This window comes from Lontra canadensis, unplaced genomic scaffold, assembly GCF_010015895.1.
Source record: "Lontra canadensis isolate GAN:19392208 unplaced genomic scaffold, GSC_riverotter_1.0 scaffold147, whole genome shotgun sequence".
In the NCBI taxonomy this organism is placed as follows: Eukaryota; Metazoa; Chordata; class Mammalia; order Carnivora; family Mustelidae; genus Lontra; species Lontra canadensis.
Genome location: NW_022631141.1, coordinates 31722 through 51706, shown reverse-complemented (window position 1 = coordinate 51706; position 19985 = coordinate 31722). Strand labels below are relative to the sequence as shown.

Genomic DNA, 19985 nt, shown 5'->3' with positions numbered 1-19985 from the left:
TCTCTCACTGTCTCTCTCTCAAATAAGGAAATAAAATCTTTTAAAAAAAGCTAGAATCTAGTAGAATAATTCTTCCAAAATTACTGTCAACCTAGAAGTCTCTATACAACCAATATAGCAATTAGGCTGTTGATTATACAAGGTCACTTCTAGACATGCAGCATCTGAAGAGATCTGCCTTCCACGTGTCCTTCCTCAGGCAGCTCCTGGAGGCTGTGCCGTGCTGGAACACAGGCATGACTGGGGGTGGGGGGTCCTGGGGTACCGTACACGGGGGATCCAAAGCAAACACAAAGTGCAGAGAATCCCTGGGAGGAAGCCAAAAGCAAGATCCAAAGACAACACCTATTCAAGTCTAGACTGCATCCGGGTCCAGCTAGCAGACTCCCTTCATGAAGCTCAAGTTAAACAAATACGTAGTGTGCTGGATGAATTACAAGAAGATTCAGATTGAAGGAGAGTAGAATTTTGTTGATCCAGTCATAGGTACACAGAACATGAAGGGCATGAATACAGAAAGAGAATTTTTAACCACGGGGGGGCAGGGCGCAGGGAAGCAAGGACAGGCACCATGTGTGCTGCGTGTCACGACCGGGACCAGTCCCACGTTACTCGAACACCATAGTTATGGGTGAGACGTGTGCTGTAACTGTGGAGTGATGGGGCCGTGCGTGTGTTTGTGTGTGTGCCTGTGGGTGGGTGTGTGAGGGGAGGGAGACTGTGAAAGTGAGCTAAATGCTCAGCTTCCGTGGGGAGTCCGCAGATAATGACAAACCTGGAAAATTAGAAATCACAATGTTACTAAGTTATATGGATACAAGGATTGAAATTACTCAATAATCAGCTAAAACAGTTGACATTACTGCCTTGGGATCAGGAAGAGGGGAAATGAAGAGCAAAGACTTGCTGGTTTCCTATAACATGTTTGTAGAGTCCTTAAGGTGTGCGCATGCATGACTTTGATAAAATTAAAAATGAGGGCGCCTGGGTGCTCAGTCGTTAAGCATCTGCCTTTGGCTCAGGTCATGATCCCAGCGTCATGGGATCCAGCCCTGCATCGGGCTCCTTGCTCCGCACAGAGCTTGCTTCTCCCTCTGCCTGCCTCTCTGCCTGCCTATACTCACTCTCTCTCTCTCTCTCTCTCTGACAAATAAATAAAATCTTAAAAAAATAAAAACCAAAACAACACCTCAGAAGGGTTTACAGTGTATGCCTAAGTAGGGTTATAGATCTTTACACAACTTGATATTTAATTACCTCTTTACCCACGGTGGCAATGAGAGAGTCTGCAGAAGGCAATTTAGTTGTTGGCAAAATTGAGCACCTTTAACATTGAGAAGTTTTAACTTTCTTAAGTGAACAAAGACCTGATAAAGACAAAACATAGAGACTTTGGCTTTCTGGGTAGATAAAAGAAAGAAGAAACTTTGTTTATGATTTCTTACCAAAAACAGACCAACGATCCAAGAAAACTTTGTCTCCCTAACAGAGAGAAAAGCAGATCTCAGTCTTACACTAATGTAGTTTTGTTTTTTATTTATGTTTATTTATTTTTATTATGTTCAGTTAGCCAAACTACAGTTTTTAGGTTAATGTTCAGTGATTCATCAGTTGCGTGAAACACCCAGTGCTCATCACATCACATGCCCTCCTTCATGCCCATCACCTGGTTACCCCAGCCCTTGACTCTCCCCCACTCCAGCAACCAGTCTGTTTCCTGGAGTTCAGGGTCTCTCACAGTTTGTCTCCCTCTTTGATTTCTTCCCACGCAGTTTCCCCTCCCTTCCCCTGTGGTCCTCCGCACTATTCTTTATGTTCCATGTATGAGTGAAACCATGTGATAAGTGACTTTCTCTGCCTGACTTACTTCACTCAGCATAATCTCCCTCCAGTTCCATCTGTATTGGTACAAAAGTTGGGTGTTCATCCTTTCCGATGGTTGAGTAACATTCCATTGTGTATATGGACCACATCTTTATCCATTCGTCTGTTGAAAGTCATCTCGGCTCCTTCCATAGTTTGGCTATTGTAGACATTGCTTCTATGAACTTTGGGGTGCATGTGCCCTTTCTTTTCACTACATCTGTGTCTTTGGGGTAAATACCCAGTAGTGCAATTACTGGGTTGTAAGATAGCTCTATTTTTTTTCAAGATTTTATTTATTTGACAGACAGATCATAAGTAGGCAGAGAGGCAGACAGAGGCGGGGAGGAGGCAGACTCCCTGCTGAGCAGAAAGCCTGATACGGGGCTCGATCCCAGGACCCTGAGATCATGACCTGAGCCAAAGGCCGAGGCTTAACCCACTGAGCCACCAAGGCACACCTGGTAACTCTATTTTTAACATTAAGACCTGCTTTAAACATTACTGGGATTGTGGCATATGTCTAGCCATTGGCCCTTGACGTGATTGATTGGTTGATTATGTTTTTATTTTTAAAGATTTTATTTATATATTTTAGAAAGAGAGAGAGAGCAGAGGGAGGGGAGCAGAGGGAGAGGGATTTGTAGAGCCTGATGCAGAGCCCGATCCCATGACCCTGAGATCATGACCTGAGCCGAAATCAAGAGACAGACGCTTAACCAACTGAGCCATCGGGCACCTCTCTGGACATCATTTTTTGAATTTACAAAGTTATCTCTTTCATAAAACATCAGCCTGGTTAATTTTGAAGAGAGACCATGGATGGCTGAAGGGCTCCATGTTGAATCAGTCTCTGGAAAACATTGGTGAAAATGGCAGCGTACTCTTGGAGCTGCTCAGAGAACCATAATCCGTTTCTGTGCTGCTGACCTCTTGCTACTTCTTTGGCCATCATACTACCATAGACAAGAGATTTGGTATTGAGATGGATAAGGAATCCTAGAGAAAGATAATTAGTTCGCATTGGAAGGGAGGATCATTATGGGGTCTTTGGACTGATTTAAGTTGTCTTCCTGCTGGGAAATTTGTGACAGTCTTCAGAGGGATGGCTCTAGAAACATTTATAAAGACAGGAAACAGCCATCACTTCTATCATCAGTCACACCTTTCTCCTTCTTTTTAGCCCCCGCCCCCGACTCCTAACGTGGCCCTTGTGGCCCTTTCGTGTTTTGCAGGGAGTCACCCATTTCAGGCTGGTTGGTGACAGTGATAAGGATTGAGCCTTAAACTTTGTCATAAATTTATAAATCAATAAGAAAAAAAAAAGTATCATTTGATTAGAGAAGGGATCACTTCTCGTTGCCCAGACTGAGGGCTTACGTTGAAGGCCAGCCCCTCCTGGACCACTGTCTCCATCACGGAAATGTTCTTTCCCCCTATGCCTTAATCACCTCGTGCTCCTTTCCAGTGATTTTTAGAACACCTCACAGAGTCCAAGTCCTGCCAGTGAAACCTGTGCTGTAGCATCTCGTCGATACTCTGGAGAAGCTCTCCACCTGCCCCCGACCTCTGTCCTGCACTCCCCACACACACCTGCGCCTGAGTCCTCATCCTCCCATGTTTAGCCTGTAACTTTGTCCTGGAAGCATCATTAGGTGACCTGGCTCGGGGCTTATCATGACAAACGGCAGAAAACAAGGCACTGTGCCGATCCCCCATTTCCCTGGAGACTGTAAGATTTATAAGGACAGAAAAGTTCCAGATTTTCTCACCATTGGTTTTTCTGGGCCTTATACCCTCTGTGACTGAAATACACCTGTTAATCCCCATGCAAACGCCCCAGAGAGATTATGGGAATTGCCAGTCTGCACCCCAAGTGGAGACTTCAAAATTCGCGAAGTGCCTGACTTTCTTAAAGGAGAAGCAAGCTCTTGGAACGCATTAACAGATAAACGCATCTTCATTTGTGTTGCAGTGCTCTAGAGACGCTGTGGCAGCATCCGATAGCCTTGAGGGTTGCATTAGAGGAACAGGGGGCCGCCTGGCACAGTGAAATGCTCCTAATAGGATTTGTTCCCGATCTTTCTGCTTTATTACAGCTGGGACGCTGACAGCAGGCTGGCCCACCGGCGGCAGACGATTCTCCGGGAGAAGGGGAGAAGGTTAGCCAACCGGGGACCTGCCTACATGTTTAATGACCGCTCCACAAGCTTGTCGGCTGAGGAGGAACGGTTCCTAGATGCCGCGGAGTACGGCAACATCCCGGTGGTGAGGAAGATGCTGGAAGAGTGTCTGTCGCTGAACGTCAACTGCGTGGACTACATGGGCCAGAACGCTCTGCAGCTGGCCGTGGCCAACGAGCACCTGGAGATCACGGAGCTGCTTCTCAAGAAGGAAAACCTGTCTCGCGTGGGGGACGCCTTGCTCCTCGCCATCAGTAAAGGCTACGTTCGGATCGTGGAAGCCATTCTCAGCCACCCGGCTTTCGCGGAGGGCAGGCGGCTAGCCACGAGCCCCAGCCAGTCCGAACTCCAGCAAGACGACTTTTATGCCTACGACGAGGACGGGACGCGGTTCTCTCACGACGTCACGCCCATCATCCTGGCTGCCCACTGCCAGGAGTACGAAATCGTGCACACGCTCTTGCGGAAGGGGGCTCGGATCGAACGGCCTCACGACTACTTCTGCAAGTGCGGCGAGTGCAGCCAGAAACAGAAGCATGACTCCTTCAGCCACTCCAGATCCAGGATCAATGCCTACAGGGGCCTGGCGAGCCCAGCTTACCTGTCGCTGTCTAGCGAGGACCCGGTCATGACCGCTTTAGAGCTGAGCAATGAGCTGGCGGTGTTGGCCAACATTGAGAAGGAGTTCAAGGTAGGTGGTCCTCGCTGAGGCTTGACCCTGCAGGCGCCGGAGTCCAGGGTATTTTTAAGCTTCCGCTGGGCGCTCAGCATTGTGATAGTCACGGTGGGCAGGAGGTAGCTGCGTGTGTTCTTTGAGCAAGCTCTTTGTCAGAATGAGATGTGGTGAAATTTTTAGAGATGTTCCACTGTACACACTTTGTTTGCTCTAATTCTCATCACAGCCTTGACAAGATACTGGTTGCTTCTCAGAGGAAGGGATGGAGGCATAGAAAGGTGATGGAGGCTTATGACCAACGACAGGGGATTGGCGGAGCTGGGCTCCGGGCGCAGGCACGCTGTGCTCCAGCCGGGCTCTGTCTCCCGGGGACGCGTCTGCATTCAGAGCACGGCGGGAGGTGCTGCTGAGGCCGGAGAGACAAGTGAGCGGGAGGAAGTCATGGCATGACCTGGGGGGCGGAGAAATAGTTACGGTACAGAGAGAAGTGGGAGGACTGGATGAGCTCCGCAAGCCGGGGGGAGCAGTGTTTAGCTCAGACTGGTTCCCAGGGCAGGGAGGGTCCCATGGCATTTCAGCTGTTTTGGGCAGAATGCGTGGGGTTCGGGGATGCCGGGCAGGGAACAGCTACATCAGGGCAAGATCAGAGCAAAAACAGAAGCTTGTTGCTGCGCAAGTAGTCCTCACGCAGAAGGAACAGGGAGGAGTCTTGTCATAAAATGTGCGTGGCGGGAGCTGCCGGAGGCTGCTCGGTCTGCCTGCTTGTGCTGCTTTCAGAGAGGGTGAGAGCCCGGTGCCCAGCCCAGCTCCCGCCGGTCACCTCTTCCCAGCTCGGAGGTTGTCCGGCAGACGCTCAGTTCTAATTTGCTAATGTGTGGGGTGACCCAGCGTTAACGCAGCTGCCAGCTTCACTGTCCCTTTCGAGGAACCACAGTCATAGCTGCGTCCAGCTAACGGTCAACGGCTGGTGAGCTTACCTGTCAGTCTGAGAGAACTTAAAATATGAGAACACGTGTAAATGGATTCCCGTGGTCTTACTCTCTCTTTAAAAAAAAATGCTTTGTTTGTGTGATTGAGAATTAGCAGTGACCCAGAAACCCTTTAGAGCTGGTCGTAAACAAAGAGCACAGAGCTCTCACACGTGGCTTTTAGGTGGATGTGCTTCCTCCTGACCAGTGCTGCCCCACACTCTCCTTTTAAATGTCTGATTGTACCCGCGGTGCTTGAAATTCTAGACAGCATCGATTTTGAGCCTTACATGTTTGTCTCTAAGAGGACTAGGGGCTCATCTAGGAACTGAGGGCTACCTGTGAGGTACACTAGATGTATTGACGTTTACCTGTAGCCGCATGGGTATTTGCAAATGTCAGGGAAGGGTCTGTTTTCAGATCTTGCCTTTTTTAATTAAAAAAGTCTTTTTAATTAACATAGAGTGTATTTTTTGCCCCAGGGGTACAGGTCTGTGAATCGTCAGTCTTACACACTTCACAGCACTCACCGTAGCACAACCCTCCCCAGTGTCCATCACCCACCACCCTCTCCCTAACCCCCCATCCCCAGCAACCCTCAGTTTGTTTCATGAGATTAAGAGTCTCTTATGGTTTGTCTCCCTCTCTGGTTTCATCTTGTTTTATTTTTCCCTCCTTCCCCCCACGACCCCCAACCCTGCTTCTCAAATTCCTCATATCAGAGAGATCATATGATAATTGTCTTTCTCTGATTGACTTATTTTGCTCAGCATAATACCCTTAGTTCCATCCACATTTTCATAAATGGCAAGATTTCATTTCATTTTATTTTTTTGATGGCTGCATAGTGCCTTCTTTTTTAAAAAACATTTTATTTATTTATTTGAGAGAGAGAGAGAGAGAGAGCACAAGCAGGAGCAGGGGCAGAGGGAGAGAGAGAGAAGCAGACTCCCCGCTGAGCAGGGAGCCTGAATGTGGGACTCGATCCAAGGACCCTGGGATCATGACCTGAGTCAAAACCAAGTGTTGGATTCTTTTTTTTTTAAATCATTTTTTTTTAATTTATTTTCAGCATAACAGTATTCATTGTTTTTGTACCACACCCAGTGCTCCATGCAGTCCGTGCCCTCTCTAGTACCCACCACCCGGCTCCCCCAACCTCCCACCCCCCCCACCTCTTCAAACCCTTCAGATTGTTTTTCAGAGTCCATAGTCTCTCATGGTTCACCTCCCCTTCCAATTTCCCCCAACTCCCTTCTCCTCTCCATCTCCCCTTGTCCTCCATGCTATTTGTTATGCTCCACAAATAAGTGAAACCATATGATAATTGACTCTCTCTGCTTGACTTATTTCACTCAGCATCATCTCTTCCAGTTCCGTCCATGTTGCTACAAAAGTTGGGTACTCATCCTTTCAAGTGTTGGATTCTTAACCAACAGAGCCACACAGGTGCCCCAGATCTTTCCTTTGATGAAATGAAATAAAATAACTTGTTTTCCCGAATGCTTGCTAAATGCCAAACGCCAAGCTAAGTACTTCGCACATGCAGTTGAACACTTGTTTAATCTCACCGAACCTCGGTTTTCTCATTTGCAAAATGGGAATAATAGTAGCACATACCTCGTAGAATGGTTCTACCCTATCCAAGGTCACCAGCTAACAAAGGAGGATCTGTGGTTTGATTACAGGTTTATTCAAATATAAAGGCCCCAGCCCCTAGCCACTCTATTTGGTAGTGGGTCTGGGAAACATAAGCGCTTGTGTCCTTCCTAATCTGTCCCCAGGGCCCTGACTGACTATTGCACGAAAGGGGTGAATCTGTTTCCTTGTGACTTCGTATACTCTCTGACCTGGTAGTCAGACAGTTTGGAAGTAGCATGAGCCATTCTCAGTTAAGCATAGTTCGTTGTATCAAGCTGCCCTTAGAGAACCCGTCTGCACCTGCGGTTAGCAAAGTGTCATGTGTAGATGTCACTAACCTGGAAAGGAAGCTGCTTGGCAGGGTTCCCAGACAGGAGCCCAAGGAGCTGCCTTGCACGTGCAGACTTCCCCCAAATATTACCTGCTGACTGACATCTGGCGCCGCTCATAGTCCAGCATCTTCCTCTCCTGGTTCTTAGGGGTCTGTCCGTCCCAAGCACACCAGTGGTTTCAGGATGAAGGAGACAAGCGGCAAAGCTGTGGCTCCAACAGTAAACTCTGCCACTCAGGCTGTGGGACGTCCGGGGACTGACCTTAGAGCTTTGAGGTGCAAGATGGCAGTCGTATTCACCGTCCTTGCTTCCCACATCTTCAAAGGTCAAAACAGAAACGCCTTCTACAAACAAGAGACAAAGTGGCAGAATTCTTCAAGGCAGGGGATTTGGGGCCAAACAGAGCAGGAGTTAAAGCCCGATTTTGATACTAATTGACTGCAGGATCTTGGACACGTTATCTAACCAAAGTAAGCGAGACGACTGTGAAGATTACGGGAGAAGATGGAATCCGTTTGCAGTGCAACAAGCCTGAGTTAGTAGGTTTTCTTGATGAACATGGGGCTGTAAGTGGCCTCATTTCAAGGAAGAGAAAAAATAGGGAGAAAGTATTAGAAGGACCTGAATGGAGATGTCAGTGTATATAAATTTGAGGTTTTTTTTTCCAATTGAGGTGTCGTTGACAGACAGTGTCCCATTAGTTTCAGGCGTGCCACACAGTGGTTGGGCAAGTCCGCTCCTGATGCTGCCATCTGTCACCACACAGCGGTATTGCCAGACGCTGACTGTGCTCCCTGTGCTGTCCTCTTCCTCCCCTGAACTGCTCGCTCTGGGACTGGAAGCCTGACTCCAGCCCCCCCCCCCCGTTTTGCCCAACCTCTGCCCCCTCTCCTCTGGCGATCGTCAGTCTGTTCTCTGTCGATGGGTCTGCTTCTGCTTGTTTCGACTCTTAGATTTCACATACGAGTGTTTGTCTTTCACTGACTCATTTCATTTAGCGGAATACCCTCTAGGTGCATCCACGTGGCTGCACATGGCGAGATCTCATTCTTTTTTGTGGCTGAGTAATATTCCTTGGGGTATATACACCCCTTCTTCATCCATTCGCCACCTGTGGGCACTTACCCCACTTGCACACTGTAAGCGACTACTGTAAATAACACTGCCAAAATCAAGGGGTGCACGTGTCTTTTCAAATTCCTGTATTTACTTTTCTCTGGGTAAACATCCGGCAGTGGCATTTCTAGATCCTGTGGTATTTCTGCTTTTAATTTTTTTAAAAGAATTATTTCTTTATGTTGGGGGGCGTGCACACACATGTTAGAGCAGGGGAAGAGCAGAGGGAGAGAATTTCAAGCAGACTCCCTCTGAGCTCAGAGCCTGACAAGGGGCTGGGTCCCATGACCCTGAGATCGTGACCTGAGCTAAAACCAAGAATCGCTCCCTTAACCCACTGAGCCCCCCAGGAGTCCCTTACTTTTTTGAGAAGCCTGCAGACTGTTTTCCATAGCATCTGTACCGATTTGTATTCGCAACATTGCCAACAGTGCATGCAAGTTCCCTTTTTTCTACATTTTTGGCAACACATTGTTTCTTGGTTTTGCGGTTTTAGCTGTTCTCACAGACGGAAGGTGGTGTCTCATTGTGGTTTTGACTTGCATTTCTCTGATGAATAGTAATGTTGAGTATGTTTTCAAGATGTGAATTTTTGACGTTTGAATATTATCTAAACTTTCTAAATCTTCCCAACATAATATTAGGTCATCAGCGATAAATTACAACAAAACATTTTCTCAGATTTTCTTTTCTCCAAAGAAAAGAATCTTGATTTTCAGAGTTTGTATTAGATCTTGTCTTTTGACCCTGATTTTGGTTTAGTTCCTCAGTAACAATGTATTAAATAGATAAATGACATATATTTGCTTTTCTCTGGAGCCTGTCCAAATGTCCTGTGTTTCTCAAGTTTACCAATGGGGTTTACAAGATCTTCCAAAGATCTCTCAGATGTGCGTTATGACCTTGCTGATGAAGTCGTGAACGTAAGAGGTGCCATGTATGCAAAGTAGTATGACCAGGCTGGTGGGAAGTTGCTTACTTTGTATCTTTCCTGAACCCACCGCAGAGTTTGGCAGAGTACATGACTTTTCCATAGCTTGGATTATGTTTTATAAAAATCTCCTTTATTTGGATACAAAGAAGATCTTTATGATGCTAAGATAGTTCAGAAGTTACTCAGCAGCACAGCAATTAGTGCACATTAAAAGAACAGTAAACCTAAAGATAGAATTTTTCCATTTGTTTTCTCTACACACGGTCAAGTCACTGATAAATTCCAGTTGGTAGCACAGCACATGTGCTACTTCTCCGTTACTGATATTTGTTCTGCTTTGTGTGTCCTAGAATGACTACAAAAAACTGTCAATGCAGTGCAAAGACTTTGTCGTTGGACTCCTTGATCTGTGCAGAAATACGGAAGAAGTAGAGGCCATCCTGAACGGGGACGCTGATGTGCGCCACAGTGGGGGAGATCACGCTCGTCCAAATCTCAGCCGCTTAAAACTTGCCATTAAATATGAAGTAAAAAAAGTAAGATCAGGCCTGAAGCCCCAGTTACATCATTTCCGTTTTTCTTGGTGCTGGGTCAGGATGAAGGGCCGCCATGATTACCTTGGGCTGAGTTTTTTCTAATCTATAGGTGCACAGGGCAAATCCTCTGTAATCCAAAGAGCCTAGCTGTGAGTCATTGAACCTACTGTACATGCCCGTTTTTTTTTGAAATCTAGACTGGTTTATGCCATGATTGCTGCTTTCCTTAGTTAACCAATGACATAAAAATGACTGCATGTGTCCAGATTATAAGGTATTGGTTATAGGGGAGGAGCATCAGTGTTTGAGACCCAGTTCCAATTCCCATCTGTTGATGTGTTCCAGGACCTAAGCCCTCCATCCTTCCAGTGTTATTTGTGGGGTACTTTCAGTCTTGGTCTTAATGGAGCGCCCACATTCGTGATTGCTTTCTTAAGTTAAATATCTTTAAAAAATCAGTTTTTAAGGATAGATTCTATTAAAAAAGTCTGTATAGATTTTTTGTTACATAATAAAGTAGTCTAATAAAAGTCATACATGCTTATGGTAAAGCAGTATAGACATGCCCCCCCTTTTCCCTTCACAACTTTTTTTTTTTTTTTTTTTAGGATTTTACTTTTAAGTAATTTCTATACCTAGTATAGGACTTGAACTAATGGCCCCGAGATCAAGAGTCATGTATTGCAGGGACTGAACCCACCAGGCGCCCCTCTATATTCCCAATTCTTAATGGAGAGTAGTTAATCCCTATTATATTTCTCTCCACAAATTTGTATCTTGGACATCTTCACATCTCAGTCAATAAACATCCATCTCATCTTTTCAAAGGCTATGTTGATATATTATGGTTCCATTTAATCAGCTTACTATCAGAGAGTTTACTTTTTTCTTTCAGGTTTTTGTTAATTCAAAATATTTGCTAAGTTTCCCTTCACAGAAAGTGTGCCAGTTTATTTACATGCCAGTGGTGTATCAGAAGGCTTATTTTTTTAAACTCAAGATGTGTGTTGTTAAATCCTACCATTCTGAGAAGATAAACATTGTATCATGTTTTAATTACCTTAAAGGTTAATCATCCTTAAGTGTTAGTAGTTCCTTTATCTAACTTTTCAATTTTTTAAAATCAATTTTTATTTCACATTATTGTTTTTGTCTATCACATAATGTTGCCTTCTGTCATATGTGGCATTCATTTATAAAAATAAATATGTGAGAAAAAAATTCTGAAAGATAACAAGTAGAATTTAATTATAAAGTTTTCTCAATTGAAAGAGTTTATGGCACAGGAATAAAAATACATCAATGGTATAGAATACATAGTCCAGAAACAGACCCATATACCAATGGGGGTAAACAGGTGTAGCCCTGTAGGTCAGTGTGGAAAAGGTGGCCTGTTTTCTTATTTTTACTTTTTTAAAGATTTTATGTATGTATTAGAGAGAGAAAGAGAGAACACCAGCAAGGGAAGCAGCAGAGGGAGCGTGATAAGCAGACTCCCCCCTGAGCCGGACTTGAAGCCAGGACCCTGCGATCATCACCTGAGCTGATCATGACCTGAGCTGAAGGCAGACGCTTCACCTTCTGAGCCACCCGGGTGTCCGAGTGCTGTGCTTTTTTATTTTTATTTTATTTTAAAAAAGATTTTATTTATTTATTTGACAGATCACAAGCAGGCAGAGAGGCAGCAGAGAGAGAGAGGGGGAAGCAGGCTCCCTGCTGAGGGAGGTCCCAGGACCCTGAGACCATGACCTGAGCCGAAGGCAGAGGCTTTAACCCACTGAGCCACCCAGGTGCTCTGTGGTGTGCTTTTTTTAAAAAAAGTATTTAAACAAATAAATAACAGTATTTAAACATCTGGGCCAGTAAGATCTTGACATCACTCTTTCAAGATGGGAAAAAAACATGTAAGAGTCCTTGTGCAAAGCGTTGATGAATCTTTTTATAATATTAAATTTCAGAATTTTTTCTGTGCTTCGAAAGAAAGCCCATTAGTCATAAAAAATTTGATAAATTGGAATCTTCAAATTTAGGTAATACCTGTTAGAACCTCCTGCTGCCTTGCTTGATGCCTGTCAACTGGGTGCTTTCCGTTTATTCTTTCTCCAATGGTATTTTCACGGGAGACCACAGAACATAATACTAGAGCACAGGAAAGGGGTTCCTGAACTTTTCTCTAACCACGCTGTCTCCCCTGCTAGTTTGTAGCTCATCCAAACTGTCAGCAGCAGCTTCTGTCCATCTGGTACGAGAACCTGTCCGGTCTACGGCAGCAGACGATGGCGGTAAAGTTTCTGGTGGTCCTCGCGGTGGCTGTGGGATTGCCCTTCCTGGCCCTCATCTACTGGTTTGCCCCGTGCAGCAAGGTATGTCTGAGAAGCCTGCCTGTGCGCTGTCCCCCACAGGTCTGTCTCGCTGTGCAAGTCCGGGCCAGCCTGGCAGGAGAAATTCTCTCCCCTACAAGAAAATCTCATGGAAGCCACAGCTGGGCTGAAATAATATTAATGTTTTTAATATTACAAAAATAACACCTATTTGCTATAGGAGATAGAGGGGTAAAGTGATAGAAAATTGACCCGTAATCCCACCACAGCTGGGTTGAGAAAGAAGACCGAGTCACTGTTGAGTGGATTTCCTTTCCATCTCCTCTGGAGGCACGTCTGTTCATACATTGCTATTAAATTTAATGAGGTCATAGTATGCATGTGCAGCTATCTCAAATATGATCCTAAAAGATAATTTTCTTGTCTTTTATTCCTCCGCTGGCAAAGTTTGAGATGAAAGTTCTTTTTCTTGTATTTATTTTGGTTACCATGACCAGATAAATCTTACTTTAAATAAAGAACAATCAGACGAACACTAATGTGACACTTGTGGCAGCGAAGAATATTTATTTTAGGGAGAGAATACACTCTAACAGGACAGCAAAATCCATCTGCCCAGACTTTGGTGGAAAGCCCATGATGGAACGGACCCCCCTTTCCTGAGTGTGACAGTTCGGACTGGAACACAGTTGCCCTGTCTTCATTGCGGGAACAGGCCCAGGACTCTGTCCCGCGTTAACAACAGTCGTACTCGTGTTTTTGAAGCCACATTTCTGGAATGACTAAGTCTCAGCTCTGAGAGTCGGACTAATAATCCTACAGCTCTGTGGCTAAGACGTCTCTCGGGCCGTCCCTGTGCCGCGTAGAAATGTCAGTTGAATCCTCGCTGTTCCTGACATGGCGAGCTCGTTTTCAAACACCTGCAGCAGGTGGATCCAAACACCTGTGTCTCCATGGCCAGCGTGATGTCCTCTTGTTACTTAGTCACACAATCGCTGCGTTAGCTCGCAGGGACCTTTCCAAGTGGCTCCTGGCTACCGCTGGTGCCGGGCTTCCTGCACAGAGGGAGTGACCAGGTTCCTTCCAGTGCCACGATGGGAACTGCTGGAAACGGATTCTTCCTGGGGGCAAAATCTGTCATTTCCCTTAAAACATAGAAGGCCCCCAAGTTGAGCTTTTATAAGTAAAACATAAATGATGAAAAGAAAGAGATTTACTGGAATGAGAAATTAGTAGCACAGATCTTCTAGAAAGTTGTAATTTTTCTGTTCTTCCCTTTGTCATAGGGATGCCAGATTTCAGTCTGAAACAGAAATTCTGAATCATCCTTGTGGCCCTCGGGCCATGTCCGTGTGTGCGGGTGTTCTCTTCATTCCTTGCGCTTCCCGAGTGTCCTGAGATTTGCAGCTGAGCTGAGTGGGGGGCGGCGGGGGTGCTCGGAATTACCCTCATTCCCTGATGACTCTGTGGTCAGCTCAATTGTAGTATCTTTCCAAATGGAATGACTGTCCTTCTCCATCCACATCCCGGGGGTTCCAGCACCTGATGCCTTCCAGAAGGCTGGGTGTTTTGACAAGAAACTATTGTTGTCAGTTCTTACAGTTTCTTAGATTTTGACTGAATCCTCATTAACCCGATTTCCTTTACTATTTCTTCTTCCCTGGTCATGTTTCTTCTTTGGCAACTGCTCGACTCATTTATGAGCCCTGAGGCAAATAATCAAATTAAAGGACATTGTTGAGGTGTTTTTTTAAACTGAAGTCTGTTTTCCTGCCCGTCATTCAGCCTTTGAAGCATGATGAACAAGTTGGTTTTCACAGTCTTCCCCTTAACAATGAACATAAACATTTACAGGTTATGGGGGAATATTTGCTTAAGCTGTATTAATGCTTTTATTTTAAGTACTGTTTTAAATACTAGGGGCACCCGGGGCCTCAATGGGTTAAGTATCCAACTCTGGATTTCAGCTCAGGACATGATCTTAGGGGCGTGAGTTCAAGCCCTGCACTGGGCGTGGAGCTCCTTTAGGAAAAAAAAAAATACTACTTTCGATACTAAGCAGTTTCCAGCACACCCATGAGAATCAAGCCAGATCAGCCTGCAGGCTGTGCACCCTGACAGCGTCCCTGTGTCTGTGTAAAGTTGGTTTTCTTTCCTCAAGTCTGATTTCTTCTGCAGAAAGTTTTTCTTTACTTGTTTTCTTTTTCCACCATAACCCAAATATGTTTTAAGCTCATTACAATAAAAATAGGTCATGTCGTGACCTCAAATTATTTTAGCTTAAGCTAGCGTCAACCTTTTTAAAAAATGTTTTATTTAAATGTAATTAATTAACATACAGCTTATTATTGGTTTCAGAGGTAGAAGTCAGTGATTCATCAATGGGATATGACCCCCAGGGCTCAACACACTGCGTGCCCTTCTCAATACCCATCCCCCAGCCACCCCCTCTCCCCACCTCTTCCCTCCCAGCAACCCTCAGTTTGTTTCCTACAATTAAGGGTCTTTTATGGTTTGTCTCCCTCTCTGATTTCATCCTATTTTATTTTCCCCCCTTCCCCTCTTTTCATCTGTTTTGTTTCTTAAATTCCACATCTGAGTGCGATCACGTGGTATTTGTCGTCCTCTGACTGACTTGTCCTGCTTACTGCGGGATACCGTGCAGCCCTCAGGAAGAACCAGATCTTGCCATTTGCCACCACGTGGCCTGAGCTAGAGGGTATCATGCTGGGCGACACAGGTCACTCAGTGATTGCTTCAACCTTTTCTGTTCCTGTGGGCGCCTGGCAGTTAGGTGTTTAGTCTGTAGATACTGGAGAAAAGTATAATATACAATATCCAAAGCCAAGTATCTCTTCCAGCAGTTACCCTCAGGAAAGGGTCGGGTGCGTCAGTTACCTTCTTCAGTTGGTAAGTCCCCTTTTTACGGTTTCTTTTTTTTAGAAATCTGTTTACAGCTGAGCATGTATAGATGACAGATTTTACTAAAATGGGTAACTCATTTCAATTCCTAAAATCCACTGAATGGTGCCAAAATCTCCCTTAGTTTAAAGAGACACACAACTCTCAGTGGTCTCTGGTAAGAAACAGAGGGCATGGGGGAGCGGGGTGGCTCAGTCAGCCTGCCCTCAGACTCTTGGTTTGCACTCAGGTTGAGATCTCAGGGTGGTGAGATTGAGCCCCGTGGGGCTCCGCTGCGAGTCCACTGGACATTCTCTCCCTCTGCCCCTCCCGCTGCTTGCACTCTTTCTGTCTCTCATTAAACAAATCTTAAAAAGAAAGACAAAAAATAGGGGGTTATGAACATCCGAACACACCAATTCAGTTTCCTGCCAATCAAATTCTTATTTGTTTTGTGTTTGTTTGCTTTTTTTGCCTTTAAACTAGCACGTTTCATAGGCAGCAAAGGTGCCTGGTTTGATTCTCCTCTCCCTTTCCTGAGTCAAACCAGGAGGGGCCACCCCGGGCGGAGGAGCCGGGCAGGGGTCTCACGTTCTGCCCTGAGGAACAGGACAACCCAGCTCCCGTCCCAGAGCCCTGCGGCCCATCCCACTGTGGGCAGCTCTGTTCTCAACCCCTTTCTGTCCCCAGCCTTTAAAGAGTTCACATTTCTACAGAGACGTAGCTCAGAACCAGAGCAAAAGAAAATCAAACCTACTTGTCACGCACATGTTCTTGCTTCACCCTTCTGAGGCTCCATCTGAACAAGGTCTTTAAAAACACCAAAAAAAAAAAAAATACTCTTTGATTCCAGCTAATGAGCCTTCTTACGAAAGTATGATTTTTAGACTCTTTTATAGCAGATTTTTACAAGGAACTATGGATTGGCTCTGCCGTCTGTCTAGGTGTACCTAACTCTGTGGATCCGCTGGCCTAAAGCTACCCAGCTAGGTCTGGACAGACAGACGGAGATGAGTGCTTGAACTCACAGCCACCCTGACACTCTGCCTGGAGTAAGATTCTCAGTATCAGGAGAGAAGAGACGGGGGCGCCTGTGCTTCAGTCGGTGAAGCGTCTGCCTTCGGCTCAGGTCACGACCTCAGGGACCTGGGATCGAGCCCCATGTGGGGCTCCCGGCTCACGGGGAGCCTGCTTCCCCTCTGCCCCACCCACTCTGCTCATCCTCACTCACATGCTCTCTTGTGCTCTTTCTCTCAAACAAATAAATAAAATCTTTTTTAAAAAAAGAAGAGACTCAACTATGATCTATTTCAGCTTTAACATTTATGATTTTGGAAAACATGGACAAGTAAGGTCTGTAGGAACAGAGAACATTGCCACAGCATCTAGCTTTTCCCCATAGGAGAAGCACTTTCATTTTTTCCCTTGAAGAAACTTCATTTACTTTTTTAAAAGATTTTATTTATTTATCTGACAGAGATCACAAGCAGGCAGAGAGGCAGGCAGAGAGAGAGGGGGAAGCAGGCTCCCCGCTGAGCAGAGAGCCCGATGCGGGGCTCGATCCATGACCTGAGATCGTGACCTGAGCCTAAGGCAGAGGCTTAACCCACTGAGCCACCCCGGCGCCCCCTCTTTAATGAAAAAATAGGCAGTTGTTTGTAAACCACATGGAAGCATTAGCTGTGAGCAGGAATGCCTGCTTTCAGATTCCAGCCCCACTGCTCAGGAGCCGTGTGCCATCTCGGCCGGTTTCTGGATCTCCCATCGTCTGGTTCTCCATCTTCTACACAGCATTTTAGTGGCACCTGCCCTCAGACTGTGGTCACAGTGACGCGAGTGGACAGAGTGCGACACTGGGACCATACCTGGCACAGAAGCGTGCTAGCCAGGTGTTGGCGTGCTATAAATTACACACTTTACTGTTGTAACACATTCAGTTGAAAATCTGTGGAAAGCCATGAGCCGTCTCCTCGGAAAAGCACACATGAAACCACACACACACACTGAGTTGTTCAGCACTGGGGGGCGCAGAGCCCTGGAGGCTCATCCCAGACCCAAACCGTCCCCCTGGCCCCGAGGATTGTGCATTGCACACACAGACTCATCCTGTGTTGGGATCCCAGGAGCTCCGGCTGCCTCCATGCTTCCCACGAAGAGCCTGATTTTCATGTCATTTAGGACTTTCACTCGTTGCCACTCAGCTCATGAGGGAGTGAACCTGGACCTAAAGATCCCTTGTTGGGCTTTAAATCCAGCATCATTCCGGGACCTTGTTCCGAGTACCTCATGGGAGCTGCCTGCCTTCGGGGTCCTGGTGCTCAGCCTGCTTCTCCGGTTAGCAGGACACCAGCCCCGCAGCCTCCCCAGCGCCCGGGCCGCTGACAGCTGCCTGTGAGGACAGCAGGCAGGACAGACATGGGCCAGCGCCGAGCCGATTCCGCTCCTGACCGTCACTGCTGCTTCCTCGACACCCCATACCCACAGAATGAGTCTGGTGTTCGTGAGCAGTGATGACACTATGCTCTGTCCTTCATCGTAAAATATTCTCTCAGAGTTACGTAGTATTTTAAGAACTTAAGTATCCGTTAACAGGAAAGTGGACTGACCAAATTATAAATCCGAAGCATCAGCCTACGTAGATGAGGGATGGGACCATCATTTTCAAACAGCATAAAGGATTTTTATCCGTTCACCAGTTCTATAAATACACACGATTATCTTAGGAGAGCACTGGAATGCACAGATACTGATTCTTGGGTGTATGCATGTGTGTTTTGCCAAGTGAAGGGAACAAAGCTAAGATTCTCTTTCGCTGTGCGTTGTGGCAGATGGGGAAGATTATGCGGGGACCATTCATGAAGTTTGTGGCACACGCTGCCTCCTTCACCATCTTCCTGGGACTGCTCGTCATGAACGCGGCTGACAGATTTGAAGGCACCACGCTCCGTCCCAACGAGACCAGCACAGATAATGCGAAACAACTGTTCAGGATGAAAACCTCCTGCTTCTCGTGGATGGAGATGCTCATTATCTCCTGGGTCGTAGGTAAAGACTGGTCGTCGCGTGTGTGTGCGTGTGGCCTTGGCAGAGTCTGAGCCCTCCGCACGTCAGGTGCACAGACGCACCCCGTGTGACGCAGGCCACCACACACCAGGATTTCCTGTGTGTTGTTAGAGGGTGGTTATCCTGGGGTCATTACCAGGGGCACAGTCTTCTCACACACCACAGGCTCCTTAAGTTTCCAAGAAAAACCCGGAAGAAAATAGTAGGATAGAAATCTGGAAGTAACGCTCTTGGTATTTTGGGAGAGCTGGGACTTCACATTTAAAAACAGTCACATGATTTGATGTTGAGATTTAGTAATCAGATTTATTGAACAGCTATTATGTACAGACCTGCTTGAAGCACTTTCCATACATCAGATCCCACAGTTCTGCAGTCTTTAACATGACACTGACGTCTGTGTCCTAGTGTTTGTCTGAGACCCCCCACCTGGTAGCTGAAGCAGAGAGAAGGCTTAGGTACTGCACTGCTTGTCGTTGGAATCAATCGTACTCATGGCTTGTTGTTAAATATAATGCAAAGGAGAAGGTATTTCAATCAGATGTTTGTGAATGAAACAGTTCAGTAGTTAGGTGGTTCCTTTGTTAGGTAAGGAGGGTCCCCAGGTGACTAGAGAGCGCCCTTGCAGGACGGAAGTTAATGGGGGGTCAGGTCGATATGTAAATTCATCACTGAAACCCACGTGACAACTACCTGAGGTGGTGTTAGGGGAACAAGAGCGTACACAGACTGGGCATCTACGTCTGAGTGAGGAGGGTATAGGCAGGGCAGAGCAGGCCTCCCTGGACAGTACCTTCCATCTAAGACTTTGGAGATACGGCAGTGTCACCAGACTAAGTGTTGGGGGACTAAGGACACTACAAGTCCTAGAAAGGTTGCATGGGAAGCTGTGGAGCTAGGATGGCCCCTGGCACAGCTGAAAGGTCAGGTCATGGGCCCTGCTGGAGCTCAGACGTGTGTCCCGGAGGCGCCCTCCCACCCTCACAGCCCACCCTCCCGGCGCTAGCACCCCCCAAGCCCCAGAGCGCAGGTGCATGTCTAGAGCGGTGCCCTCCCTCCCCGTGGAGCTCCCTATCTACCCCCCCTCCCCCGCTGGAGCACTGGGGCATGTCAGGCTGCGTCCTGCCCCACCCCGCGCCAGAGCGCAGGTGCATGTCCGGCGGAGTGCCCGGTGGAGCGCAGGTGCCTCGAAGGTGGGGGCGGTTGGTGGGGTGGTGAGATGGCCGGCGTGGCTTTCAGCGCTGGGGACGGGACACCAGCACGTCTTAGTGAGGTCACAGCAGCCAGAGGCAGGTGAGTCGGGAGGTGAGGGAGCACGGCGGCCACCTCCCCACCAAGTGGGCTGAGGGCAGGGACTCGGGCCTTGTGGAAGCAGAGGCCGCGGGGGCTTCACTGTGCACAGAGGGGCCGTGTGGACCGCACCTGGGAGGGCTGGGTGGCGGCTGCGCTCT

The 19985-nt window shown here is 46.9% G+C and overlaps 1 protein-coding gene across 2 annotated transcripts in view; it reads left to right on the top strand.

Annotated features, from left to right (window-relative positions):
• Window positions 1-19985, top strand: part of TRPC6 (transient receptor potential cation channel subfamily C member 6) — a 103664-nt gene that overhangs the window by 66211 nt on the left and 17468 nt on the right. For both annotated transcript variants that reach the window (XM_032844087.1, XM_032844086.1), the window contains exons 2-5: window positions 3963-4737; window positions 10064-10249; window positions 12448-12612; window positions 18300-18516. In XM_032844087.1, the coding sequence (XP_032699978.1) occupies window positions 3963-4737; window positions 10064-10249; window positions 12448-12612; window positions 18300-18516 (1343 nt within the window). The remainder of the gene's footprint in view (window positions 1-3962; window positions 4738-10063; window positions 10250-12447; window positions 12613-18299; window positions 18517-19985) is intronic.